At 44.1% G+C, this 27,515-nt stretch overlaps 1 protein-coding gene and 3 long non-coding RNA genes across 8 annotated transcripts in view; 3 read left to right on the forward strand and 1 right to left on the reverse strand.

Moving 5' to 3' along the window:
• The window catches only part of LOC106030318 (uncharacterized), a 33,378-nt gene extending 28,426 nt beyond the window's left edge, over positions 1–4,952 (forward strand). For both annotated transcript variants that reach the window (XR_001203680.3, XR_010829113.1), the window contains exon 4: positions 4,659–4,952. This is a non-coding gene — a long non-coding RNA (uncharacterized lncRNA). The remainder of the gene's footprint in view (positions 1–4,658) is intronic.
• A 1,471-nt stretch (positions 4,953–6,423) lies between these two features.
• On the reverse strand, positions 6,424–8,387 carry LOC106030317 (uncharacterized). The gene is made up of 3 exons (XR_001203678.3): positions 8,306–8,387; positions 6,658–6,852; positions 6,424–6,558 (listed from the first exon to the last, which is right to left on the reverse strand). It is a non-coding gene; the product is annotated as an uncharacterized lncRNA (long non-coding RNA).
• Positions 6,554–9,197, forward strand: LOC125182533 (uncharacterized). 2 transcript variants are annotated; one of them, XR_007162523.2, is made up of 3 exons: positions 6,554–7,110; positions 8,161–8,640; positions 8,990–9,197. It is a non-coding gene; the product is annotated as an uncharacterized lncRNA (long non-coding RNA). The 2 variants fall into 2 exon arrangements; XR_010829112.1 differs by having other exon boundaries at positions 8,161–8,371.
• Positions 9,198–15,428: 6,231 nt separating this feature from the next.
• The window catches only part of PIP4K2A (phosphatidylinositol-5-phosphate 4-kinase type 2 alpha), a 109,063-nt gene continuing 96,976 nt past the window's right edge, over positions 15,429–27,515 (forward strand). For 2 of the 3 annotated variants that reach the window (XM_066991614.1, XM_066991615.1), the window contains exon 1: positions 15,429–15,647. In XM_066991614.1, coding sequence (XP_066847715.1) covers positions 15,507–15,647 — 141 coding nt within the window. In that variant the 5' untranslated portion in view covers positions 15,429–15,506. The remainder of the gene's footprint in view (positions 15,648–27,515) is intronic. The other variant, XM_066991613.1, reaches the window with a different exon arrangement.

Raw genomic sequence — 27,515 nt, forward strand, 5'->3', positions numbered from 1 at the left:
ATTCAGAGACCTCAAAAAATAAGTAATTTGAATCACATAGATCATCTCGTAAATTGGATGACTTTTTAGAAAGTGACTAAAAGGGTTGAGGATTAAAATGCCTAATGGCTAATTGTAAGCCTAATTGCTGTGGATCAAGTCTGCAAGACTTGACAATGACATGCAGAAAGACGCTTGAACTTAAGCCATGAAAAGCCAACAGTTAGAGCTTTTCTGTGCATGAAAAATAGAGTCCTTCACTGCGGAAAGAGGGCTGGGACAGGACAGCGACTATGGCTAGACCATGTTACATCACGCCAACATGAGGGATCTCCTGGCAGGCCTTACACAGTGCCTCTGGCAGGAGGCAAACGTGGGGAGAGAGAGCACATGATACCAGATAAGCCCATATTGTCACAGTGGCACAGTTGGCAAAGATTCGTGCCCTGTTTGCCAGGAGATATTGATTCATGTTCCTGACTGCCATTAACTCATACGGCCAATTTATTCTAGCCTCTCAATGTCTGTGTTTCCCCATCTGCTGAAAATCAGTTAATTAACAAGTCAACTGTAATTTGTTATGTGCTTTAAAAAGCTCGTATGATATATAAGTGTCAGATAATACCAGGAACTTCCTTTGGGATACTTCATAAAACTTCTCCTGAAATAACACTTTGTGCCTAGAAAAGGAAATATGTGTCCTCTTAGCTAAAACTTCAGATTTCTCTCAGCATTGCACGGTCCTGGAGAGAAAATGTCCAATTTGGAAAAGGCCAAAGATGTTGGAAATTTTGTCCTACCAAGGAGCTAAGAATGCCCCAAACAGTAGTTTTTAGGCTTAGCTTATCTGAGGTGCACGGATCTGCTGAGCCCCGAGGTCCAGCTCTGCCTGGCTCCATACTGGTTCCTGGACTCCCTTCCTTCTGGGCCTTTCCTTTATACAATTCATCTTCATTTCCAAGCCAAAAATGTTTTTAGCAAGGCCTGTATAGGCAGATCCCAACTCACCCAAGCAGTCTCATGCTTCTTTAAGTGAAATTCTCTTCAATAAGTTGTGCTACTGAATGGAAATCCAAAGAAGCAGCCCTCAGTTATAAGTAGTTGTTCACGCTTTCTTCTCTCTAGACACCAGCTGGAAGCAGTTTTACTGTAGGACAGCTACTTTGCAGGTAGTTCTTTTTATCTGAATGTTTTCCAAGTGTACTTCTAATCTGGTGATAAATATATCCTTTCCTACTCCTTAACTCCTGGCTTTGTGTGTATGCTTGGCACAGTGACTCTTTACTCAAGTGCTTAAAATACGGTTGCAGTGCTTCACTACTACCTGTGCTGCATAGCTGATCTTTCTGAAGGACTCCGTGTGTGGCCACAACTCTTTGCTGAAGCCCAACCCAGTCAGGTGTCCAAGTGAAATCAATGAGCCTATCATGCTGCTGAACTTTTAGCACCAAAGATGATAGGTGAAAAATAAAAATAAATAAAGAAAAACACTCAGATTCAAGGCTAAATCCTGAGATTGATCATTATTTGTAAACTTGACAAATTTCATCTGGAAGTCATAGAAAAAAAGGACTGCATATTTGTGGACAATTTTCAGGGTGAGATTTTAAAACCCAAAATGTAGTCACTGTGCGCCTGTGGAAATTAGTTCTGGAGCACTCCAGGCCCAGTAAAACTGGAGCTATTAGTAGGTTCAGCCACCAACCTTAAACCACTTATCTTCATGTGTTAGAATATAATAGATGGCTGCAAATTTTCACCTACATCCTATATTCATATTACTTCATCTATCCGCTTTGCTAGTCTGTTGCCTCAAATTGTTAAGGCATGGTTCTTAAAACAGTTATATATAACAATAATCTCTGAGTTGCAGTACAGCAAAATTGCTTCCTTTTTTCTATAAACTGCTAACTGCATTTGTAAGGATTTTTATTGTTATTTTCAATATTACTATATTAGTAATTATTATTGAAGTATGACTGCTATTGTTAATTAACAAGTGGTATGCTAGTTGGAAGAACATTAAGAACTTAATGGAATATAATTTTCTTGTGTACCAGCTGGGACAGTCTAAAGCCAGGCAGCAGGGATGGTGCCTTGGGGATGATGCCTGCGATACTCCTAAAATATGGTGAAGAGATGATCAGTGTAGCTTTCCATGCATGGGAGGGGGGGGACGACTGCATTTCCCTGTCCAGTTTGTTAGGGCTAACCACAACACAGTCCATTACTTTACCATATCCAGTGCACTCTGGTACTCAAATATTATTGATTAATATACAAAAAATGATTAATATAATTAATTATTAATATACAGATTAATATATCAAGAAAAAATTACACATTTTTAAATGGTTCCTCGTGCAAAAGTTACTTAGATTTGGCTTTTTTTCCTACTTTTCCTTAGAGGCTGTTAGAAGCAACAATATTTCAGACTTACTGGAATGCCTAGAGAATTACATCTTTCTCCTTGAGAGATTTGTTTCAGGCTAATAGTGTTTTCTGCCAAGGAACATGACTAAAGACAGAGCTGAGAGAAGCCTGGTAACTGACAGAAAACATCCCAGCAATGGATGAAGAAGCAAACGAATAAAATAATGAAGTGATAAGTCATACAAATTGTTTCTTTGCTCTGAGTGAAAGGGGAAACATGACAGTATCTGACAGAGCAGGTCACTTTGATGGCAGTCTTCCTGAGACCTGCTGTCCCAGCAGAAGCTATTTGATTTCATTTATAAGGAAATGTTTGTTTCAAAAGATCAGTCTCATTCAAGCTTTCTCTGCCATTCCTTTTTAAACATCTATCTGATGTCTGAACCCACAAGTAATTTTCTTGTCACAAAGACTATGCAGAAGAGGAAAGAAAACCCCTGCTGCTTCCTCCCTTCCTTTTCATTCGATTATTTACTTGTTTCTCAGACTCTCTTCTCCATTTCCATTTTTGTCAGCTCTTTTCTGTGCCAGTCCCTCTTCTTTCTGGCTGGTGCATCTGTGTATGCAGGTCTGCATATTTGCACAACCAGTAAGGGACAAGGAATAATATTTTCTTATATATATATATGTACACACATATATTTAATGCTGTCTTCATGCTATTTTTTGGTAGCCAGATAGCGATGCTAAAAAGTCGGTTCTGTCTGTCAGTTAGACGAAAGAACCGACCTGTTTGCCACATGTAAGAATGGCTAAACTCTCTGCTTTGCAATAATCAGCACCCAAAATAATAGGGAAAAGCGCACACAAATACCAGATTATGCGGTTGTGTTTACTGCAGTTTTCTCTGCTTTGGAAACAGAGGAGCCCCGCAATCTGCCACAGGTTTTCTTTCCTCACCCACGCTCCCCGCAGGAACCCGAACAGAAACCCTGTGGTCTGCAAGCTGGGAGCAGCATGGAGATGGTTTCCTTCCCCCTCATACATCTTTAAGTGTGTCTGGGTTTTATTTTTGTGTTGACGCTTTTCTGTGAGTAAATACTGGTTCTGAACTGAAAAGCGGGGCCTGTAACAGTCAGCCTGGTGTTGGTTCAGAGCCACCAACACTTTGACTCTATCCAGCACAGCCTCTAGGTCTTGAAGCCCTTTCCCACTGTGCAGTAGAAGTTTAAGACATTCTTAAGCTCAAACTCAATGCGGAATATAGATGTTCAAGGAACTAAAAAGCACACTGGAACACATGAATATTTCATTCACAAAGAGTCTTTATTCATCTTTGCTTCAAAGAAGAGCAAAACTTCTTGGCTTTCTTGCTTTATTCTTCCACATAGAATGGAAACTCTTAATTTCTGTGGGACCGTGCTGTACCTAACATCAAAGAATTGCCGTTTACATCAACACGAAAGCTCTTGCTCCGCTGCGCTTACTCTGCAGTCTGCAAGCTGCTAAGCAGTCCTTTCTGCCTGCCTGGCAGAGCAAACATGGTAGCAACTTCATTTGCAAATGTAGAAACGGTGACAGCGTCAAAAAGCTGTGGTTTTGCAGTATTTCTTCTTGTGCTTCAATTTTCCGCCACACTTATTCTGCACACCTCACATGTGTGAAACTGTACACTGTAGCGAGCTTTGGGCGTATATCAATCGTTTATCTATTATTTTTGTCCTTTTTTTTTCTCATTAATGAATTAATCTCCAAGCTTACTTTATTTATAATCACAGACAAGACGTTCTCCTGATGTTAACTTGTATACATTTTTTGATTTTAAAAGAACTGTGCCTGTTAGCTGGAACTAGCTAGCTGGGGCTAAGGTGTTTTGTGCTTGGAAAGGGACATACAGTAAGTCATTTTCCTGCCTATAGTAACTCACATGGATAACTCTATACCCTGCCTTCATCCGTGTTGTGCCAATCATTCCCTGCTGGATTTTGTTCTTGTTCAAAATAAATATGAACTGAATTTTTTGAACATTTCTTACTTGTTTTCAAACAAAAAGTAGATAAAAAAAAAAAGTAGAATACACCAATAACCTATTAGTTCAGTTAACACCTAGAATGGCTCTTTTTTCACTTTGGGACCATTGGATTTCTCCAAAGTTGAATTCCTAGAAATGCTCACGCTTCCCTAGTGAAACTGAGAGAGCCTCGAGCCTGCTGGCTCTGACAACAAGCCTGGGAGATGTGTTGCTGAAGGCTGCCATAACGTTTTCAGCGGCAGTATATAATGATCAAAGCTTTGTCTGCCCACAGGTCAGATTGTTTTAACAACACTGATAATCCCTGGCAACTCATTTTGTACCAGGACTCTGGTCCCTGGCACCAGACCACCTGTGCAGAGGCAGCAGCACCCTGTCACCCCCAGGATCACCAGGAAACGCCACCCCCATGTGGGCCAAGGAGGAAGGTTTGGGCGAAGAGGCCCCTCCTCACACCTGGAATAGCTATGGTTGCTTTGCTTAGCCTACTTTTCAACACCAGAGTAGGCAAAGCACTGCTATCTCTTATGGCTGGAGGATGTCGTTGTGCGTGCTCTCGTGGCGTGGCTTCTCCTACGAACAGGAAATAACCCACCCGGGCTGGTACGGCCATTTACTGTAAGCACCTCCGCACTTGTATATTTCTGTTTAAAATTACCGCCCTCATTTACTTACATGAACAAAAATCTGTGTAGATCAGGCCTCAAGCGCATGTATTTTGAAACAGACATGCCCGAGAGGAAAGAGCCTTAGTACACCAAGCCCCACCATGAGCACTGCCTCCCGTGAAATGGTGGTGCTCTAGGGGCTTGCGGCCACGTCAGCCTGTCAGAGATGGGGCCTGTCAGGGGTTTAGAACACGTTACCACACACTCAAAGCCTATCTCGTTATCCATCTCTACAACACTTTATGCTGTTGCTTGGAGATTTCACTAGAATCTCTTTTGGTCTTGTGTCTAACCAGCTTCTACGGCATTTTCACTTCTGCTCTCGTGGGAGCTGAGTTTCGTTTTCTCTTCAGCTCCTTGAAGTTTCACACAGTAATTACAAAGTAATTAAGATGTGCACATTTTTCTTCCTATCATTTTCTCCTTTCTTATTCTGATGTTTGTCATGCTGATTATTTGCATTTATTTTATACAAAATAAAAACTTTACGTATCTGTTGACATCAAGAAAGTTTTTCAGTATTTAAAATAGGTTTAAGGAAGTGAATTTTTCCCATTTCCATTTTTTTATAGAATATTTCTTGGAAAACATGTATTTGTTATGTAAACCAAAAGAACTCGAGGTGAGATTGGTTTTGGCTAGGATAAAAACTTCTTTAGCAGAAACATATAATTTACTGAAAACCTAAATATTGCAAGTTATTTACTTTAGAAATATAAAATATCCTTAAAAGGATAGATGTGATAGACTATAACCTTCTAATAGCATATTTGGGTCTCACTGTCAATTACATATTGATTGAAATAATAATATATTACAACTGAGCCATAAAGAAGAAACGATGCAAACTCATGTCCATCTTGAAGACGGACAAAAAGGAGAATCTGGGGAAATACAGACCAGACAGCTTAACCGCACTCCCTGGAAGGGTTATGGACTGAATTCTCCTCTAAGCCATTTCCAAGCACAAGAAGGATAAGAAGGTGATTGGGAATAGCCAGCAGAGAATTATCAAGGGCAAATTATGCCTGAGCAACCTGATTGCCTTCTGTGATGAGATGACTTGCTCTGTCATGGAGGGAGGAGCACTGACTGTCGTATGCTTTGATTCCAGCAAGGCCTTTGATACAGTCTCCCATTATCTCCTTAGAGCCAAATTAGTGAGGTATGGACTGTGTAAGTGGATGATAACATGGGCAGAAAATCAGCTGAGCCACTGGGCTCGAAGGGTGGTAATCAACAATATGAAGCAGAACTGGCGACCGGTTGTACAAGTGGCATCCCTCAAGGATTCATAGCGGAGATAATACCGTTTAATATCTTTATTCATGACCTGGATGATGGGATGGAGCGTACTCTCAGCAAGTTTGTAGACAATATGCCATTGGAGGGAGCAGCTGTTACGCTAGGAGAACAGGGCTGCTGTGCACAGGCACCTGGACAGACTGGGGTTGTGGTCTGACAGAAACCTCCTGAAGTCCAGCAAAGGCAAGTGGGATCTAGGATCTTGCATTTGAGACAGAATAAATGAGCTGTATTAGCAAGAGTATAGCCGGCTGGTTGAGAAAAGTGTTTATCCCCCTCTATTCACTTCTAAGCCTGTACCTGGAGTGCTGAGTCCAGTTTTGGGGTACCCAGGCCAAGAAAGGCATTGCCATACTGGAGCAAGCCCTGTGGAGGACCACCAGGATAGCTTTGGGGCTGGACCACATCCTACGTGAGAACAGCCTGGGAGACCTGGTTTTGTTCCACAGTAAGAAGTGAAGGCAACGAGGCGGGCTTACTGCTGCCTCCAGATACCTAACAGAAGAGCACAAAAAAGACAGAATCAGGCTCTTCTCGAAGGTGTCCAGTGATAAGGCAAGAATCAACAGACACAAGCTGGAGCATGGAGAATTCCCAGTGGACATATAGAAAAAAATGTGGAGGTGGCAAAATGCTGGAAAAGTCACAGGATTTCCTTCCTTGGAGAATTCAGAACATGAACGGACATGGTCTGGAGCAAGCCAATGTGTGGTGAAATGCTTGTAAAAGCCATTGTAAATTCTTTAAATGCAGGTAAGGCCAGATTTTTTAAAAACATTACTTTATTTAGATACCACGCATGAGAGACCTGCTTCTCACAAGTGCTGTACCACTGCAGCTTCAGGATTCAGTTGGTGTTGTCAGTGCTCAGGTTCTTGGTATCTGGTGTTTTCTATCCAAAAGAGAGGCATCCAGTATTAAAGGTGGTTGTTGTTTTTTTTTGGAATTTGAGCTTTGAAAGCTACGTACTCTACTTTTCCATGAGTTTCACAAGGACTTTTTTAAGGGCTATTTCTCCACTATTGGCATTAGTGGAGCTTTTCAATGTCTCCAGAAGAAAAACGCTAGAGAGTTGTTTAGGAACTTTGAAAGAGACAAACAACCTTCTCTTAAAACAAAATCCTTAGTAACAGTGGCAACCATCTAAATTAGAGCATGCAGGAACTACTGCAGCTCTTTAACAGTTCATCAGCTACAGTAGTTCCTGTGATTAACCACAGCAAGCGAGAAACTCTGAAATGGTACATGCTAAGGAAGCTGTATTTCTGGGCTAGAAATTGAAAAGGTTGCTCGAGTGCTGTAGCAGGAAGGAAAATTCTCAGAAACAATTATGAAAAATAGAGCTAGATGAAAATGGAACTTACTGGCTTTACCAAGTAAGATGAGCTCTGCACCAAGCAGTTTCTATTACAGTATGTGCAATTATAGGAAGTAAATGCTACATTTTATTTCTTAGACTATTTTTAAAGTGTGTAATTTTATGTTTAATTACCTTTAAAAACAGATAGAGGAAGGTCAAAATCTTTTCAATCAGAAAAAGAGTATATTTTGAAAGAAATCAGGTTTTAGACAGACACAAACATGATTAATGGATTATTCAAAGTGACATTTATCATCTGATGTTGATCAAGATACCTTGCAGGTTGAAGAACAAACAAGAAGCATATACAGAATGTTCTTATTGAATTTACATGTTTTTGATACTGCTCATTAGATACCACAATTTTAGTACTGAAAGCTATCAATTTAGATCATTTTGCTGAAACAAAACAAAACGACCCAAAGGTTTATATGTTGTTTAAGGTTTAGATTCTCAACCCCCAAGCTGGAGCAACAGTACCCAGGAGCAAGTCTGCAACTCCGTAGCTGACTACACCTGATAAAAAAGGAGCTTGGATCAGTAAAGAGACACCAGAAAATCCCAGGAAGCTGCATGTAAACAACTCACCAGCTGAACTGTAGTCACTGTGAACCTAGAAAGGGTTAAAACCCTTTGCTTCAGAAGAAGGAAGAGGTTAGCCCTTAAAGACTATATAAGCTGCAAAACCTGGCAGTTGTGGCTTGTTAAACTGCTGGGAGGTGGAACTGACAGCTGTGCTGCCTAAGTGGGGGAAGTCATAAAAGGGAAGCAGAGGGCCCCTGAGGGAGTGGGATAGCTGGGCTTCTAGTGTTTCTCTGGCTAGGGGGAATTTTACTTTGTTTGAACTAAAATGGACATGGCTACTGTGAGACACCGATCACAGTAAGGCTTTCAGTTGGTTTGTTTATGGAGAGTTGAACAAGGTGAGAAGAAGCTGTCCTGGCTTCCATTGCACTTAGGGAGGTGGCTAAAGGAGCTACCCCTGGCTGTAATAATTTCCTAAGCCTAGGCTAAAGTAGGTTGTCTATTTTTTTCACCATAAGTAAAAAGAAAGTAAAACATCACTTGGGATAGATGCCTGACTTCTAATTGAGGCTGATAGCCCCCTTCATAGGTCCTTGGTTATGTGCTATGCTGTGTGTTGGGGAACAAAAGGAAATTGGTAATGCTTAAAATGAAATGTAAGACTCCTTTGTGCTTAAGGAATTGCTGCATTGATCTCTGTAAATTAATTTTAATAATTCTGGTTTTGCATTTTAAATTATGTTCCAGAGTTTGTTTGAAATCCTCTGCAATGATGTGAAATTCTGTGAACCCGGCGACTCTTGATGGCACATCTGACGACTGGCAGGCGATGCTTTCTGCCTGTAAACACATATAGCCAGTAATCATTTCCACACACAAATTGCATTTGTTCTTCTGAAAGCAGAGCAATTAAGGAGCCTGCATTTAAAAGAAGTTTATACTTACTGGTTTTCTATTTCTGTTTTTCAGTTTTACAAATGAAGGAAATGCTTTGTCTTCAAAATATTTGGACTGTTCTTTCTGTATTTCCAATAAATTGGTAAATAACTTGACATCCTTGTGGGTTTTATGCTCTTGTAGAAGGTTAATTTATTTCAGGTATTTATTTTCATCATGTCTTTAAGATGAATTCTTTTAAAAAACAGCAATATTTTAGAACTATGGGCTGGATTTAAAGTAACCCAGCTTGGCTTGAAGTGACATGTACCCAGACCAATTTATAGAGTAATGGAACAATTTATGAGTCTGCCCTAGCTGAAATTAGTTTCTATGGCAGTTGGCCCAGGGATACTCTGTGGGCCTTCTGTTCTTTGCAGCTGCAGAAAATAATTGTAAAGGGCAGTATTACCTTCCAGTAGCTAGGCAAAGCTTCACTTACAAAGTGTATGATGTCCCTTTTCTCAAAAGTAGAGACCCTAACTCACCAGAATTGCTCTCGATGATCAGTGAAACAAAAAGCAAGTCATTCCTATATGTGCTGGGATAAAGTATTACCTTAGAAAGTGTTATGTTTAAATAGTAAGGCTAAGCAAAACTTTGCTGCAAGCATCAATTAGAGCAAAGGGACTTTAATGGTGGGCTTGCTAGTCCCAGGCTTTACTTAAATAATGCCAAGGTGAGAGCCTGCACCCTGGTTTTAATTTATGCAAAGCATTGATGAAGTTAGTCAAGGGCAACCAGTCATTAGCGCAGTCTTGCTAGCTTATTGTCTCCTTCCCTCACCCCTCTCCACCAGCTCCCAACTGAGCATCTGGTACAGACACAGGAAGGAACAGAAAAATTTTAGTACCAATGACAGAAAAAAATTGATGCAGATATGACAAAACAAAATAGTTTCATCTCCCCTGGAGCTTCTAAATACTGTTCGGTGCTAATAAGGATAGTAAACTACTTCATCAGAGACTGAGCACGTTCTGACCAGCTTAGTCCACTGGTGATATCACACACTTAATAAAGTTCCCAAGCACTGTGAATTGACCCTGGCCGTGCCCTCCTATTCAGTCCTCAGGCAGTTCAAAAGCTTTATATTCAGCCATCAAAAAGTTCTGGATGCTCTAAAGGAGTCTCTAACACTTGTAAATCCACGGGGGGTGGATTTCTTTAAAGTCAAGTAGGAAGTGCCACTCCATTGTTGGAATGTGCGGTAACTCAGAGCATGAATCTCCTATTCCCAAAAACTGTTCTTACCAACACTGGAAGATACAGATCCCAAACAGTCTTCTAAAAGCCAGCTAAAGACCAACCGCTACCTCAGAAGAGGTTGTACTGTCATAATTCAGCCCTTCAGTCTTCTGTCAGTTCCTGGGCCATCATCTCAACATTTACGTTAGCTTGCTCACAGGTTATCTGCGAAGTGAAACAAGCTGTTTCGCTTACAATGGCTCACGAATGCTCTTGTGGAGATACGCCGAGCAAGAAATATGTCCCCACAGGCACTACAGGCAGTGTTGTACCAGGTTTGGGTTTAGCTCTGAAGTTTTTCAATCCTCTCCCAGGCCTTCCAATACTTCCTCTTCCAATTCTGTATATGCACCACAAACTCTGATCAGCAACTCTGATCAGTGTCATGCTATAAAAAAATCTATCAATGGACCGAAGTACAAGTGTTGTACCAGGCAGTATGTGTAAAAACCACCTCACACATGCACAAAAACGTCCGTAAGCCACAAGGGAACAAAGAGCAGACCTGGGCTGCAGGCTCTCTCTCCCCAGAGACAGTCAGCCTGTGCTAGGGTGGGGAGAACTCCCCAGAGGCTGCCAAGGTGACATGGCTACGGAGAGAGCTTTCTGGTGTCAGTGCTGGAAGGGGCCCGTGTCCAAGGCTCAGCCTCCAGCAAGCATCAGGACTATGGTTAGGGTCAGGGACAAGAGCCTACTGCTGCAGGTGGATTGGGGTTGGAAAGGAGTTTCAGAAAGAAACAGTGGGGTGCAGAGAAAACTTGGAAGGGGAGAATGTTTGGCGGGGGCACTTGCTGGGTGTCTTGGTCTGAGGTTCACCCTGTGGTCATGGTTAGGGATGAGGAAAAGAGAAAGCCAAGAGCCCCAGTTGCAGGGAGATGGGAAAGAGGCCGCCAGAGGAAATGGTGGGCTGCAAAGAGAACATGTCTAAGAGAAATTTGGTGCGGGCATTGGCTGGGAGGCCTGGTCAATGGGTCAGCATACAGCTGGGCTTAAAGCCAGGGTTACGCTCGAGAGAGATGAGAGCTCCAGCTGCAGAGGGACTGGGAAGGAACTGGTAATGGGAAGTGTAGGCTGCAAGAATACGGTTGCCAGAACATTTTGGTTTGGCCTTGGGTGTTCTAGTGCAAGGCTTGGCTTTTGTTTGAGTTTATTGATATGGCTAGGGTTAGTATTAGGGCTGAGAGAAAAAGATAACCTACAGGTGCAGTGGGACTGGGGTAGAAAGGACTTGCCCAAAGAAAGGGTGGGATGCAAGAAGAACTTGTCTGGGAGATCCTTCTGGTGTGGGCACCAAAATGGGGGCAGTGGCAAGGCTCGGCTTATGGTTAGGTTTATTTCAGAGTTAGAGTTAGGGCTGGAAGAAAGAGAGAGACAGCTCCAGCTGAAAGGGAGCTAGAAAGGCGCTTTGAAGGGGAACTTTAGGCTGCAAGGAGAATGTGGCAGGGCTGCTTGGTCTGAGGCTCAGCCTCCTCCTAGGGTTGGAGTTAGGGTTAGATTTGTCAGCAAGAGAGAGCCTGATGCTACAATTAGAATGGGCCTAGGAAGCGCTGGGTGCAGGAAGATCTTGGTTGCTTTTACTGTTGTGTTTTTGTTTTACTGCTTGGCGTCCTGGTCTGAGGCTCAGCATACAGCTAGTGTGCGGGTTAGCATTAACTTTGGGAGAAAGAGAGAGCCCAGAGCTCCAGCTGCAGGAGGGCTTGAAAGCAGTTGTTAGAAGAAAGGCTGGGACACAAAGATAACTCGTCTGTAAGATCTTTTAGGTGTGTGCACTGGCTGTGGGCTTGGTCTAAGGCTCAGTACTGTCAGGCGTAGGGATAGGTCTGAGGTTATGGCTGACAGAAAGAGAGAGCCAAGAGCTGCAGCTGGCTCAGGGCTAGAAAGTGGCTGTCACAGGGAAGTGTAGGCCATGTAGGCCGCAAGGAGAACTCGGCTGCAAGAACTTCCTGGTGTGGGCACTGGACAAGGGCCATGCCCAAAGCACATGGTCTGAGCAAGCATTAAGATTAGGGCTGAGAGAAAGAGAGAGCTTGGAGCTGCAGCTGGACTGGAGCTAGAGAGGAGCTCTGAAGAAAAAACGGTGTAGAGAAAATGTGGCCAAAAAAAAAAAAAATGTGGGCAGTGGCTGGGAGTCCTGGTCTAAGGATCTGCATTAAGGTTAGTATCTGGGCAGAGACAGCCTAAAGCTGCAGCTGGAGGGGAACATGAAAGAGAACATGCCAAAGGAAAGGTGGGCTGCAAAGAAAACATGCCTTTGAGAAGGTTTTGGTGTGGGCACTGGCTGGGGCCCCAGGGCTGAGGCTTAGCATAAGACTAGGGTTACTCTCAGGGTTAGAGCTTGGAGAAAGAGAGAGCCCAGAGCTCCAGCTGGAGGGGAGCTAAAAAGGGTTTAAAGAGAAGTCTAGGCTGCAAGAACTTGGCAGGGGGAAAATTTTGCCTTAGGAATTGGCTGGGTAATCCAGTCCCAGGCTCAGCCTCTGGCTAGGTTTATTTTAAGAGATAAGGTTAGGGTTACAGTTGAAGGAAAGAAAGAGACTGGAGCTCTAGCTGATGCACAGCCAGAAAGAGATGCAAAAGAAAAGCATAGGCTGCAAGTGTGACTGGGTTTTACCTCTTCAAGTGATGCCCGTGTCCAGCTCCAGGTATATCATGGCACAGGTGGTGGACCTGTGTCATCCCAACAAGACAGACAGGTGTAAGTAACCATCCTGTTCTTGGCGCCTGAAACTGGAGAACACAAACTTGTGCCTTAGGCCTCATCTAAGTAGTCCAGGCACTTGATTTATCCAAATTCTGATGTAAAGATTATGGTCAACATCTTTTGTTCCTCTGATAACACACAACCTTCCTTGGTAAGGATTCACATCTGCAGGAAGGAACTCTTCAGAATCTAGGCCAAGATGACAGGAAAGTCTCCTGGAAAAAGAAGAAAAAAAAAAAAAGAAAAAAAAAACTTCCTTCCCCAGCCTTTCCTTTCCTATAATAAACCTAACAAAATGTTTGTTGTATATTACACGCTTAAAAACCAAAATGCTTCACTGTATGGATTTTATGGATTTATTCTGGAAAGAAGATGAAAGACAAATATGTGACAGATGTTAGTCACGTTGATGTGTGCAGCATTGCACAATGCTCAGATGTCATGTTCTAAGCAAAATGTAAGGAATAAAATGGGTACCGAACTCTTTTAAAAATCTGACTTCAAATCTATATTTAGGCATCTAAGTAACCTGCTTTTATTCAGAGGTGCTGACTATTCAACTGCTTCCATTGACTGCAGTAGAAACATCAGGGATTTTTGCTGTTGTAAGATTTTTTTTCAAGAAATTTTAGAATTTGGAATCCATCTGTAATTCCTAATAACTTTTTACTCTTAAATAATAATAACAATAATGAAATATAGCATCTCTGTTCTCTCCTACCCTCAATAAGATGCAGAAAAGAGGCCATATAATAATCCCCAGTAACTGTTTCAATGCTGGAGAGAGATAAAATTATTTGCTTGGATAACTTTGCTATTGAGATCACAAAGGCAAAAGAGAAATGGAAAGGATGAGACACTTGACCAACTGAGTTTGGGGCAACGAGGTTTTAAATTTATGAGCACCTGTGTAAGTCAGTCCCATGAACACACCTGTAGACCTTAACGGCCCTGAACAGCCTCAGCTGGGAGGTCCACCCCCACCCTCTGCCGAGGACCTCTATTTAAGTTCAGGGATGAGCAGGAGTTGGGTTTTTGCCTGAGCTATGCTGTAGGTATGTTTGTCTATAGTCTTGCCTTCTCGATATGCCTTGGGGCTATACCAGTGGTAGCTTGCCTCCAAGCCTCTGGCTCCTTCTAGCCTGGCCTCCTGGATGGACCTTGTGCCTATGCTGAGCCTTCCCAGGTGAACCTGGCTTCTCTGGGACTGCTGCTGCATACTGGGCCCCACTGGTGAGGGTGCTGCCTGAACTGGGACAACCCTTGGCTCCTGGTTTGTCCACCCCATGGGGCAGCCATGCTATCGCTGTTCCCCGTGGACCTGGTGACCTTGCTGAACAAGCGGCCAATGCACAAAGTGGGACCTGCAATGGGCACATCCCTCTGTGTGCCTTGGAAGTCAATGGGTGGCTTAGCCTAAGTGTGCTGGATGTGCTGGCCCTTGGGAAGGGGCAGTGCTGCCAGGAGGACTTCCATTGTGCAAGGAAGGAAAGCGTATTTTGTGTACAACACTTCTGAGTTGGGCAGCTGTGCCTTTGCAGGATGTCATCTACCATTGACCACATCCTCTGTGGTCACAGAGGGAGTTTAGAAACACTTTTTAAACATTTTTTAACACTTTTGCTGTGAGTACGATTGGGTAAGCGCATGTTACAGGGGTGCAGTGCCTTCACGGCACAGTGAAACCCCTGCATGGTGCCTGCAGGCTGTTCCTTGGTGTTTGCTGTATGCTGGCTGTGACAGCTCCGCTCACAGGCAGGAGCTAGGTCAGGAGGGGGCTGGCGATGTCGTCCTGTCCAAGGAGGACATCGGTCAGTGTCCCCTTGCCCAAGGTGTCTCCTCAGGTGTGTTTATTTGGAGGGGAGAGGTGGGAGCGAACATGAGAACCGCGCAGAGCGGCGTGTATTTAGCTGTCTTGGTGCGATTTGGGTTCGCTTCACCACCGGGGGAGCGGTCCCCCGCCCCTCAGGACACCCACCCGCCTCTCTCCCCTTCCCCTCAGCCGGCCGCCCGGCCGCCATGACGCCTGCGCGCGCGCCCGCGGGGCATGCGCGCTGCGGCGGCAGGAACCGAAACTCCCGCGCCGGCTTGGAACGGGGGGGGGGGGGGGGGCGGTGGCGGCGGCAGCTTCCCCCCCCCCCCCCCCCGCTGCGGGGCGGGCAGAGGGGGCGTGGCCGCGGCGCGCGAGCGGGGCCATTTCGGCGCGCGGCTGCAGGCCGGGATGCGCGCGGCGCCCCGCGGCACCCTGCCCGCCCCGCCGCCCGCCCGGCCGCGGCGCTGAGCACCGCCGCCTCCCCTCCTCCTCCTCCTCCTCCATCCCTCCTTCCTTCCCTCCCTCCCTCCCTGCCTCCCGCCCCTCCCGCCGGCCGCCGCCGCCGCCGCGCCATGGCGGCCCCCAGCACCATCGCCCCCGCCCTGGCGAGTAAAACCAAGACGAAGAAGAAGCACTTCGTGGCGCAGAAAGTGAAGTTGTTCCGGGCCAGCGACCCGCTGCTCAGCGTCCTCATGTGGGGGGTCAACCACTCGGTAAGCGGCGGGGAGGAAGAGGAGGAGGAGGGAGGGAGGGACGGTCGGCCGCTGTGCCCCCCCCCCACCCCCCACGGCCCCGGGTGGGGTCGTGTCCCCCCCCCCCCCCCCCCCGCAGCGCTGCGAGGACGTGCCGCGGTGCCCCCTGCTTCCATCCTTTGGGGGGGGGGGAGGCGATAAAAAGCCCCCAAAAGCTCTGCTCTTAGAGCCGAGCTGCTCAAGTTCACGGCTGCCTCCTGCGCCGTTTGCATCGGGGGTGCCGGTGCCGGTGCCGGGCGTTTAAACCGAGCAGCCTGCCGAGGAGGCTGTCACATGGCCGGGCATTACGGGGCTCAGGGCGCAGCTTTGCAGCTTTAAATAGCCGCCGCGGCGGGTTGCGAGCACGGCACCCACCCAAAGATCACCAAAAAAATAAAAATATATAAAAAAATCAGCCGTCGGGGCCGCTGGGCCGAAAACTCCTGCTGCCTCCCTGGCGCGGTGCCGCCGCTCCCGGTGCCGCTCGCTGCCGGCGGTCAGCGGGCGGCTTTGCAGCAGGCTTGTAAAGGTTGTCCCTTTGTTTCCCGCACATCCGAACCCGTGTCGTTTCCTTTGTGTGTGGTTTACCAGCTCGGGCACGAAGCTGGGCATCCCACAGGGGTGGCGGGGATGTGCTGGGGACCCCTGGGTGCCGGCGAGGCACGGAGGGCGGGAGGGGAGCGGGGTGAGGCCGAACGGTCCCCGGAGGGTGGCCCTGCGAGCCGGCAGGAGCTGGGGGTGAAGGGCTTCGAGCTGTCCCTCGGTCGGCTGTGAGCAGTGACACCCTACATCACGAACCGATCAGGAACTAGACAGCTGTCTGCTCAGCAAAAAACCCTCTGGTTGTGGAAGTGCGCAGCGTGCCGCTTGCCAGAATTAGGCTTACGTGCACGAGTTGCTCTCGCTCCTAGTGGCTATCTTTTTGTACAGCTCCAAGGCAGGCAGCGCCAAGGAAAGCAGGCAAGCTGGTGGTGGTGGGGTGAGTGAGGCACTTCTGGGGTCTCCCTGGGCAAGAGCAGAGACCTGGCCGTAGTTGTTGCTACACGTGTCTGTTCTGGAAATACCAGTGCTTTCAGAGGCTCTGCCCTCCCCAGTGCCGTGCCGAATAGCAAAGTAAATAGCGACAAACACAATAGTGTACATGACTCCTACCATCATGTGCTACCAGGGAGCGCGTAGCTGTGCCAAGTGGAAGAAGCAATAGGGGCGTACTGCTTCGTGCATGCAAAGCTAAAAACTGCAAATTGGAATCCTTTAGCTGGGGAGGGTGGGCGCAAAGAGCAAGCTCGGGAATACGGCAAACTTGGAGAAGTGCACCCCTGTGCTTGTGAGAAGGCATGGCTGTGGGCTTGAGCATCTGCCGTGTGCTGCAGATATTCTGGTTCCTCACCCTGCTGCTGCAAGGCGTAATCGTGAATAATACTTTGGGCCCCGTGGAAAGAAAATCCTTCTAAATTAGAGTATGAAAAATAATTTGTGTCCAAATCTAAATATCTCTTCTTAGCCAAGAACGTAGCATCGAAGCGTTGCAGGATCCTCTGTTGTTAGATGCTCACCCCGTTGGTTTGTACTGCCTGATGTGGCTTAGTCTGACAAGTGAAAATGAGTCTTTAGTGTGATTGGAGCAGGCTCTGTTATCACAAATAAGAATTTCTTGCAGACAAAATACAGAGTACCTATGTGGGTTCATTAGAAACAGGAATTAAGGATACTTAAGTTTCTTAGCAAAACAAACAGAAACCCATAATAAAAGGTTAGTCTAGGAAATGAGCATAATTCATAGTTTATGATGATAGTAATTAAATAAACTTAGAACATATTACTCATCTGAAAAATCTTACTTAAGACTTGCTTCCACTGCTGTGTGAAGCAATTAATGGGACAGTAACAGTCCCCGTGTCTTATAACAGATTTGGGAGGAAGGATGCATTGAAGTGGTGCGTCTGAGATGCAGTTCCCATGTTTCTGACAGAATGTGGTACACGCTGGAAGGAAGCACTTGGTGAAGATAAAATGTGAAAAATGGGCTTTTCTGTAGGCTTTTCAACTTGGAGTGTAGGCCCAGAGTACTGCTATAATGTGACAACTGAGTTTAGAGGGATCCTTGGATTTTAAATTGAATGTGTAAAGGTGACCCGTATAAAGAGAAAGTTACAAGATCTGTTTTCTTAACTCTCCTATCCTAGAAGGAAATACGGCTGTAAAAAGGGAGGTGTAGTGCATCAGCATCACAAAGCAACGGGGCTAATAGCGAATGTGTGAATTCCTAATCAGGAAAAAACCTGCAGGGAGGTGCCTGTTACCTAAGGCTCTTAAAACAAGCGAAAACTTCTTCCCTCCTCAAGCTGTTAGAAAATTGTTTCGGCGGCCCAGGTTGTTGTTTAGGTAGAGAGATACCAAATGCGAAATCCTAATTGGGAACGCAGTCAAATTCAGTAATTTAGAAGGGCGCGTGGGGGAAAACGATGTGTAAACAGTACCCAAAGATCTTAACAGCATGGAAATGTGCTCACATTCAGAGCGATAAATTCACTTTTTGGTGTGCTGAAATATGCTGTTGAATGAAACTTTCCACCACGTGAAAAGGAAAGCAACCCTGTCCCAGTCCGTAGGAGCGATTGTGATACTGGCGGCTGTTGTAGCATCAAAGGCTAATTGTTGGTGTGCTCGGATCTTCTGGGCATCTGCATCATTAAGAATTGATCTTATCTTGGTCTTTTACGTTGTGTCAAAGATAATCTGGCTGCACTGCTGAAACAGTTGTTTAAACTCAGCAGTTAATATGACTTAGAGCTACATTTCTAACTAGTATAGTTGTAAGAAAATTTCATTTACCAGTGGCGTAGTAAATGACATTCTCACCTTCATACTGTCACCACTGGCAGACTTCCAGCAACCGGGGGAGGGAGCAGGAAGGTGGCACGTAAGTTTTTGTCCAATGCTTTGGGAAGTCATGCTTCCCTTCTTTCATTCTGTGCCAAATATGGAAGGCAGGCGTACATATTCTGCTTTTTCTGCAGGATATTACAGTTGTCCGGGCCCAGTCATGGTGAGTCTGCTCTCTCCTGTGTTGGCTGTCTGCTTCTGTCGGAAGCTTGTTAGGAAGGCTGGGAATTTGTAGGGGACTGGGCCTAGGTCCTCCACAAATACAGAAGATCACAGAAGTGGATTTTTTTTGTAACTGATTTTGAGGTGAAGAATGGAATGCTGGAGACCTCGCTTCTGACTGCATTTAATGGTTAACACAGAAGAGAATGAATGCCTAATGAAGTTCCTGAGCATAATGTTGAGTTTATAGAGGGGAAAAAAAAGCCCTCAGCCCCTAGAATCTGTAATCGCCATCTGTTTCGGGATGATTACAAGCTGATCTAAAAATTTACCAGTGCCTGACTTCACAGTGGCATTTGCTGCCTGATAAGCGAGTGAAACAATACGAATGCATGGATCAAATGCCTTTTTTTTCTCCTCCAGTGTATTTACAGAGTACATCAGAAAGCGTGTACTTCCTATGGGTGAAGAATTCAACAGATAATAAACTCCAGAATCGCCTTCGGCTGGTTACATGAGGCATTGCGAGGCCTGATGCTACTGTTGCACTCTCAGCTGTAATCTGGCTTGATCTTTTTAAGAAAAGTGGAACAACAACACAAGGACAGCGTAATAAAAGGGTGAAAGCTATGGAACTCTGTCTGCCAGTGCAGTGTCTTCACCACTATAGTTAGACGTGGGGAGAAGAAAGCCAGTGGGACAAGTAAATGCAGCTTTCCCCCTTGTGTATACTGGGATATATTTGATCGCGTTAGGAAACCTTCTGTAGTTCTACAGAAATACAGAATAATTAAAGCTTGGTTAAGCCCTCTGGAGTAAAAACTATTGGCTTATGTTTATCAGCAGTTTCTTAATAAAAAAAAAAAAGGCAGCACTTACTACTAGCCGTACATGTTCATAAGTTACAGGACTTGATAACTTCTGGGTCCATATTTTTATGTACTTTTAAATGATAGTGAGACTAGTTAAACCCTGAGGATATGGAACTATAGTGTTGATTCATGGCATCAGCTGTCAGCACAGCAGACTGGTGGGAAATTGAGAAGGGCAGGGCTGCTCATCAGTTATATTGTCAGCTGTGTTGCTAGTGTTTATGTTAATGCAGAGCATCACTACTGCAAATGTGCTCCAATAGGGCTTTTTCAAAGTAAAATGCAAGTTATTGGTTTTAGAATGAACTCCAGATTTGTAAGTGTGAGCTTGGAGAAAAACCCTCCTTATTAATTGTTTAATGGCAATGGTGGTAGATTGCATGGGAGAAGGCTCTTTCGAAGAAGCAGGAAGCAACACCGTATTAAAAAGCATTGATTACAGCATAACAGATAATAAAGCAATTAAAACTATTTTTGAAAGTTATCTGGGCACTCAGCCCAGATGTTTGTATGTAGAAGGAAGTAGAACAGGAAAAGCTATTTACTGAAAACTTGGTTCTTTTTTGGGTGTCAAGCTCTGTGTTGCTGCAGAAATTCACTTGATAATGCTTTTGCATCTCAGTGGACACACTCTAGTACAAATAGACATTGCAAATGTTTACTGTGGTTGGAATAAAGGTAGTAAATGTTCTTACATGAAATAAAATTGGGAGTGATGTCTCATGTGGGTGTTCTTCTTTGAACTATCGAAAGGAAATGTACAATAGCTTCTGTTAGGGATGAGACAGGAAGAGCTATGAACAAAAATCTCACAGCAGTCGCAAAGCTACTTTCTGTTTCTTCCCCTCTACAAAATACAGTGCTGCAAAGGCTAGGTTATTTTGCCTATAGGGTTTTGAAACCGAATTTCATTAACCGCAGCAGGGAGGGCTGGACAATGCTCAGCGAAGCGAACAGGCAACGTAAATTTGTTTTTCTGAATCAACTTTGTCATCTTATTTGAGTATCCTGCACCAGATGCCTTAAAAGAAATTCTGTAGTGGATTATTTTAAAACTCCTTGGTCAATAATGCAGACACTTACATTATGCCCGTTGGCTAGAGACTGGTAGTTGTTTTTTTTGAGCCCGATTCTATAATTACAAGCTTTGTTTAGTATAACTGTCCCACCCCATTATGCCTCTCCTGGTGAATGATCCTGGTCTCTGCTCTTCTGGGAGAACGCCTCGTGGCGTTCTCACTTCCATAGGCTCTCCATGTGTCATGCAGCTTCGTCAGACCCTTGGAGTAAGATGGAACTACCTATTATTTATTGATCTTCAGTTTAATCTTGCCTAAGCACTCAATTAGAGTTGTAGGCATGTTGGCTGAAAGGTATCTTGACTTGTTGAAAGGTTAGTCTTTGTTGAATGATGACATTTTAAAGAGTTGAAAGAAGTAAGCATTCATCTTCATTTTCTTCTGAACTCCAGGTGATTGAGTGCTGTTGTGGAAAACAGTCTCAGTGCGAATTTACTAATTTATGTTTACTCCTAGGTCCTATTTCCATGTTTTTTGGCTTCTTACACTTGATGCTTGCTATTTAGATGTCTTACCAGCTCCTGGCTTCTCTTCCCTTCTCACTGACAGCGAAACACATCTTACCTTGCAAAAGGGCTGCACCAGTCTCAAGAAAATTGCTGCCTCTCTGGGATGGTAATGACAAACCTTGGTAGCTTCCACGGACTGCAGCCAGGTGCTGTGGTGAAACGGGCTGGTTTTGAGTTGTTGGGATGGTAACCTCAGGTATGTGGCTTGCTCTGTGAACATCTGTTTTATGATCTCCCTGTAGAGCCTGGGTTCTACAATAAGTTAATTAGTTTTGTGCTGAGATGGGTTGATAGTGATGTTGTGAAAATTGTTTGAAGTAGCTGAATGCTGCAGTGATGGATTTCACAAACTGAAAAGAAAACATTAGCTTTATCTTCAAAGAGCAGGTCTGATTCACTTGCAGTACAAATACATACGGCCATACACCTTTTAGAGTACTTATTTTTCATCAGACTTGGTGAACTACCACCTCGTGTACTGAGACAAGGTAATTAGACTAATCCAGCTCTTTTGAGTGCATTTTAAGTTCCCAAGGCAACCTTAATATCGTGAATGTGGCTGTGAGTATATGAGTGGTCCTCTTAGATTCTACGAAAAAACAGGAAAAAAGCAAATTTCTTTCTGAAGCATTATTAGAAAGCCTGTGGAGCTGCTCGGTGAGGCTGGGATTGCAGAACCACCTTGCTGCCACCTATGCTAACTGGTTTAATCCCTCACTTTTCCCAGTGACCCTCTGCAGTTATGTGCTGTACCACCTCTTGCAGGTCTGCTGTTCTGTGTTTGCATCTTATCAATCGAGTCTTTGCCATTCCAGTCTTTCTGGTTAACAAACTCAGCCGTATCTGCTTTTCCTGATCAGTAATTACCCAGCCCCAAACTAATAATCCAGCAGAACTGATATGCTCTGAATTTTTGGATGTACCGCAGCTCACTGGTGTTCCTCATCCAGCCACAGAGACAGGTGTGCTAGTACAAAAATGGGGAAAAGCAGAGAAGGTGGGGCAAAACAGCTTCTTTGTAAGGAGGTGCCAGTTTATACCAGCATAAAGTTAGTCACACCACAACCTCTGTAACACTTGAGCCAGCCAAAGTGAGGACTGCTGGGCTTGTTTCCTCCCTTTTTTCTGGTACAAAACTGATCCAGTGGTGACTTCTTTTGGGGAGATGCAAAATTTAGGGGAGGGAAGAGGCTGGCATGATGTGCTACAAGGTACATTTTTATGGCTGCTTAGGACAGTTAGAGGGACTGTGTTAGCTCTGGTTTGTGCTCTTCAGCTGATGAGTGGTTTCCTGTCGGCAGTTTGATTTCACATTTGGAGTTGAACTGTTGCCCCTTGTAAAAATAAAAAATAAAAAAATGGGAGCTCTTAGAGCAGAGGCCTTTCCAATTATTTTAACCTTTTGAAATAGGCACGTATTTTGTATGAGGCACAGCTGTCTGTTATACCTGCCAGTTTCCTGTCATCTCTCCCACCGTGGCCTTGAGGAAGATGCTAAAACATTTAACCTTTTAGTTTGCATATCCGGGTAGAAGATGGGTGTCTTCAGAAGAGTTGCAGTGGCTTCCTATGGGCTGCAACTTTTGAAGTTGCTCTTAAAAGTAAGTGGCAACGTTTGGGAGACCACCTAAACAATATTTCTGGAGTCCTGCCTTAAAGGTTCTCCTGTAGAATATCAAGCCTGTGGTTATAGCAGTCAGGGACTTTTTCTGGAGGGGAGAGAGGAAAATATCCAACTTGGTTAACGTGAGACCAGTCAGAAGAAAACAGCTTAATAAGAATTTTATTATACAGAGCTGAAACCGAGCAATATTTGATTAGCTTGGTGCCAAGCCTCACTAATTCTGTTACCAAACTAGTAATTATGCTGTGGTGCCCTTCGTCTGCGGGAGGCATGTCCTGGTGCGAGGTAGGCTCAAAGCTGTTCTGCAGAGTTTGAGTTCTTGCTTTGATCATGTTGCCCAGCGCATCGTAGATCCTTGCTAGATCATTTAGGTACCAAAACATTGTTTAGCTGCTGGCTGTGTTTCTGTTTGTTCTGCATACTGTTTTTCACTCCCAACGCTGCAAGCTGTCTGTAGTTAGAGGGGATTTATTGGTATTCTGCTGTAGCATGGGCTCATGGGCTGGGTCCTGGATGATGATGACAGAAAACTTCCTAGAGGAGCTCAGTGTTCATTAGGTATGCAATTGTCAGGGCACTTCATAGTGTGTAAATCTGACATAGTATAGTTGCATGTAGCTGAGCAAAAATCAGTAGATTTGCATAACAAAAGCAGGGTTGCTAAATTCTAAGCTTCTTGCTTCAGTCTAACTTCCCGTATTTTCATCTAAATCTTCAGCCAGTTCTGAAAGACCAAGTTGTAAACTAACAAAAACTGAGAGGGCAATTGGATGAGGAATGGGACTTTCTTTAAAGACTTTGAAGTTGTGATCCTAATAATTCCTTTTTTTGGTAAATGCCTAATGGTGAGCAAGGTTACTTTTTGGCTTCTGTATAGTTTTGAGAACAGCAGAACAAACACTTGCGTTCAGGGTGTTGGTTGTAAAACTTATGACTCATTAATAAACATCCCCTTTTTCATGAAGTATTGTGTGATTTTTCTTCTGCAAATGATAAAAAAAAAAATCACTCAGATCCTGTCCAGGTAAATTCCTTCTCTGGAGTTTCTGCTTGTCATGTGCTGTTCTGTTTCTAGGGGTTTTCTGTGCCTTTCCCAATTGTGAAAGAAAATCATGTCATCTATTCCAGACTTGCTTAAGAAGCCTATATAAAGATGTACAACTTCAGTTTTTAAGATGGTATGCAAATCAGTTCTCGATGTGTAAGATGTATAGACTGTCTGGTACAAGAAGTGACAGCATTTAAAAGCTTGCACTTGAAATTAAATTTTTACGGTAAGGCTTCTGGGAGGAAGTACTTATTAAACCTATTCTCAGTTGGCTATTCAAAAGACTTGGTCGTATTTCTGGGAAAGATAGCAGCCAAAAACACTCTGACTTCACTGGAAAAGCCCATACCCGGCCTCCTCCTCCTCAGCCACCGCAGACTTCCCATGGAGGCCGAAGAGATGACTGACGGGGCTGAGGGGCAGCAGCTGGTGGCCCCTGTGGATGGGGGCTTGCTGCTCCCGATGCTCGCTGCTTTTTACCCCTCTCGTGGTGGTAAGGCTGGGGGAGAGCTGAAGAGATTCTCTGGCCTAGCTGTGCTTTCTGGGCCTAAGCAGAATGATCAAATCGGTGAGTTTTTGGTCTGACTCATGCTGCACTTGCAGTCTGTGGTAAGCAAGCCAGCCTGCTGCTCTTGCACAGTGGGCAGGACCAAATTAACAACAAAAAAAACCAACACTTTCTGGATATTACCACTTGTCTTCTATAAACTGGGGGGAAAAATAATTTACGGGAACAAAATCTTGGTATGTTGACACACGCACGCACACACAAAGCCTCGTGACCTGTTCTCAGAAGCCTTTGCCCATTCCTATAGGTGCCTGAGTTCCTGATGTAGCAGTTTCCCCAGCTGTTATTTTGGTCTTCAGCTGATTCAACAATGCTGCTTTCTCTTTCCTACCTACAGCTGCAGGCAGTTGTAGCTGGTTATTTCATTGGAATGAGCTATGCCCTCAGGCTGCGTTGGCTTGGGGATGTTAATAGGGTTCAGATGTCTCTTGGCTAGCGGAGTCCTGCACTCTTCCCTCTTCAGTGCTCCACTGCTGCATGTCAAAGCAAAACAGTATCAGGATCTTGAATCTTGGAGTGCTCCAAGCCTTTTTTCCTGGTGGGAATAGGAAGGATTTTTTTTCCCTTTTCTGCCACTTTTTTGCCCCCCAGGTACAGCAGTCACCTGTGTTTAATAGATATGGTGGATTTGCAGATCAAATTATTTGAAAAGAGTTAACTTGGGAGATTAATTTGTTTCTGACATGGCAAGCACAAAAATACCAACATAGGCTATTTAAAGGAAGGATATAGATTTGGTTGCATATTTTTCAAGATGAAAGTTGTATAACTACTCACCTGGACAAGTTTTTTTCACTGCAACACCTTTTCTGCTTTTCTTTTCCTGTTGCTGAAAACCAGTTCAAATGTTGATGCTAGTTCGTCACTTGGAAGAAATTTAGTACTACACCTTCGGGTAGGTGGAACAAGTAACAGGACTGAGTTAGTAAAGCGTCAAGCTACAAGTTCTCCATTATTTACCTTACCTTCCTAGCTGACAAGTTTGTCTGAGCTCAGAATTGGCTTGTCAGATTCCTTCCAGCTGTTTGGTCGTCTTCTCTATTTGATAGACTAAAGAATTGAACCCTAACTTAATTTTTTTATGTCCATTTCTCAAAGTATGTTGAAGTCTTGGCAGCTTCATTCTCCAAATACTTTGAAGAAAGCTTTAAGAGTTTTGCATGTGCTATTGTAAAGATCCCTCAAGAACCTTGCCATCCCAAGAACAGCATTGGTAATCGGGCAAAGTGTGTAAGGAAATAATACCAAGGATCTAATCCTAACAAGTAAAGAGGGAAAACATTCTGTTAGAAATGGAAGTCTTGTTTGACTCTTATGAAAAAAGTCATTTAAACTGTTAAAGTGAGCTGGGCCTGTAAACAGAAATTAGGGAAAGGGGAAAAACCTTACTGTAATTCTGCAATTTACTTGTCCAAAAACATATTTCTGGACTTCTAAAAAGTCTGTTCAGGTATTCCATAAATAACAATGTGAACCTGGAAGGCTAGGTAGAAATTCTACAGAAGATGGACTCTATGATCAAGATACTGCCACAGCTGCCTTCTCCCACAGCTTTCTATTCTGCATTTTATTTGTGTTGGGATTGACACGCTCGTTAGAGGCTGATCAGTCCATAATACCCACACCCCAAGCATGCAAGTCTCCTGACACAAACTTCCTCCACTATTTCTCTGCTAACTCATGTATTTATGAAATGCTGATGAAAACTTTCCCATTTTTATAATCCCATTTCACTGAACAGAAAAACAAAGTTTGCCTCAGAATGAAGCTTGATATTGTATCTCACTTTCCAGGCACCACAGCGAATATCCAGAGCTTTGTGCTGTGCTTCTGGTGCACCCTATTTTTCTTACCAGGCTCAAATGTGGGCTGATGGCATTTGCCCAGGTAGTCATTTTTTTCCCTCTCCTTGTGTGCTTGATGTGCCAAATGTTTTATTTAAAGTTCTACAGGCTGTAACCATATAGGTTAGTTATATATAGGCTGTAACCTTATATACTTAGTTGATGAAAATGATCTCTTGCTTGCTGAAATGCGTTCAGGAAAGCTAAACCTGCCCTAGAGCTGTTGATGCAGTTGTGCCATACAGTCTGCTGGTAAGATTTGTGCCAAACTTCTCGATCAGGCTTCTGTAAGAGATGTGAATGTTTTTAAAACTCCTGCCAGTATTGGACAAGTTTTCAGACATACACAGCAGCCTAGAGCTCAGGGTAGGGTGGACAGGAGCATACAGTCTCACCTCCCGTGTTGGACATGGTTTGGGAGCTGTGTCACTGCAGTGGCTCTTCATGACTGAGGCTTCAGAGATTTATTTATTTTTTTTACAGCAACCCTGACAAACCAGGAACAGAAATGCTCAGCTTTTAGACTCCTTAAGCATAAAATAAACAATGTGCTATGAGTCACAGCACTGCCACTGCATAACTGAGGGCAGCTTGCAATTTTCTGTTTCTTTTTTTTTTTTAGAAACGGACTAGTCAAAAGGTTGGTATTGTTGAATTTTGCTATGACTTCCAAGACAGAACAGCTGATTTTCTGCCTGATTAACCTACCACTTTGTGAAGTGTTTCCTGAAGCCTTGATCCAGTCCGTTTACATATATTTGCCCCTCTCTGAGCAGGCAGCTCTGCAGCTGTGCTGGAAAGGAAAGGTGTGTTAGATGACACTGTGCTAGATAAGCAACCAAACCCAGTGGAGATCTCCCCACCTAGGCAGGTCACGCTGGCTCGGGTTCAGGGCAGTGAAATCCACTCTGAAGTGTACGAGGTGATTAATTAGATGCTTTAGGTAGATGTCTTGAGTTTTTGGATTAAAGATTGCATCAAAGCTGAGTTAAGCTAACAATACAAATTCTCCGCAGCATCGTTAATCATCTTTAACTATCCAGGCTATGATTGCAGAGTAGTTGCATTGCTTTATTGGAAATATAAAATACTTCCTGTGTGAATATAAACAATTTACATAACAGTGACATTTTCCTTGTCATTTAACTCCAGCACTGTGAAACTGAAGGCATTTAATTAATCTTGTTAACTTTGCATGGTGATTTACTAATGAACTGCTTCAATTATTTATCTTTTTTTTTCCTCCAAGGAGTGCTTA

Source organism: Anser cygnoides, chromosome 2 (genome assembly GCF_040182565.1).
Source record: "Anser cygnoides isolate HZ-2024a breed goose chromosome 2, Taihu_goose_T2T_genome, whole genome shotgun sequence".
NCBI lineage: Eukaryota > Metazoa > Chordata > Aves > Anseriformes > Anatidae > Anser > Anser cygnoides.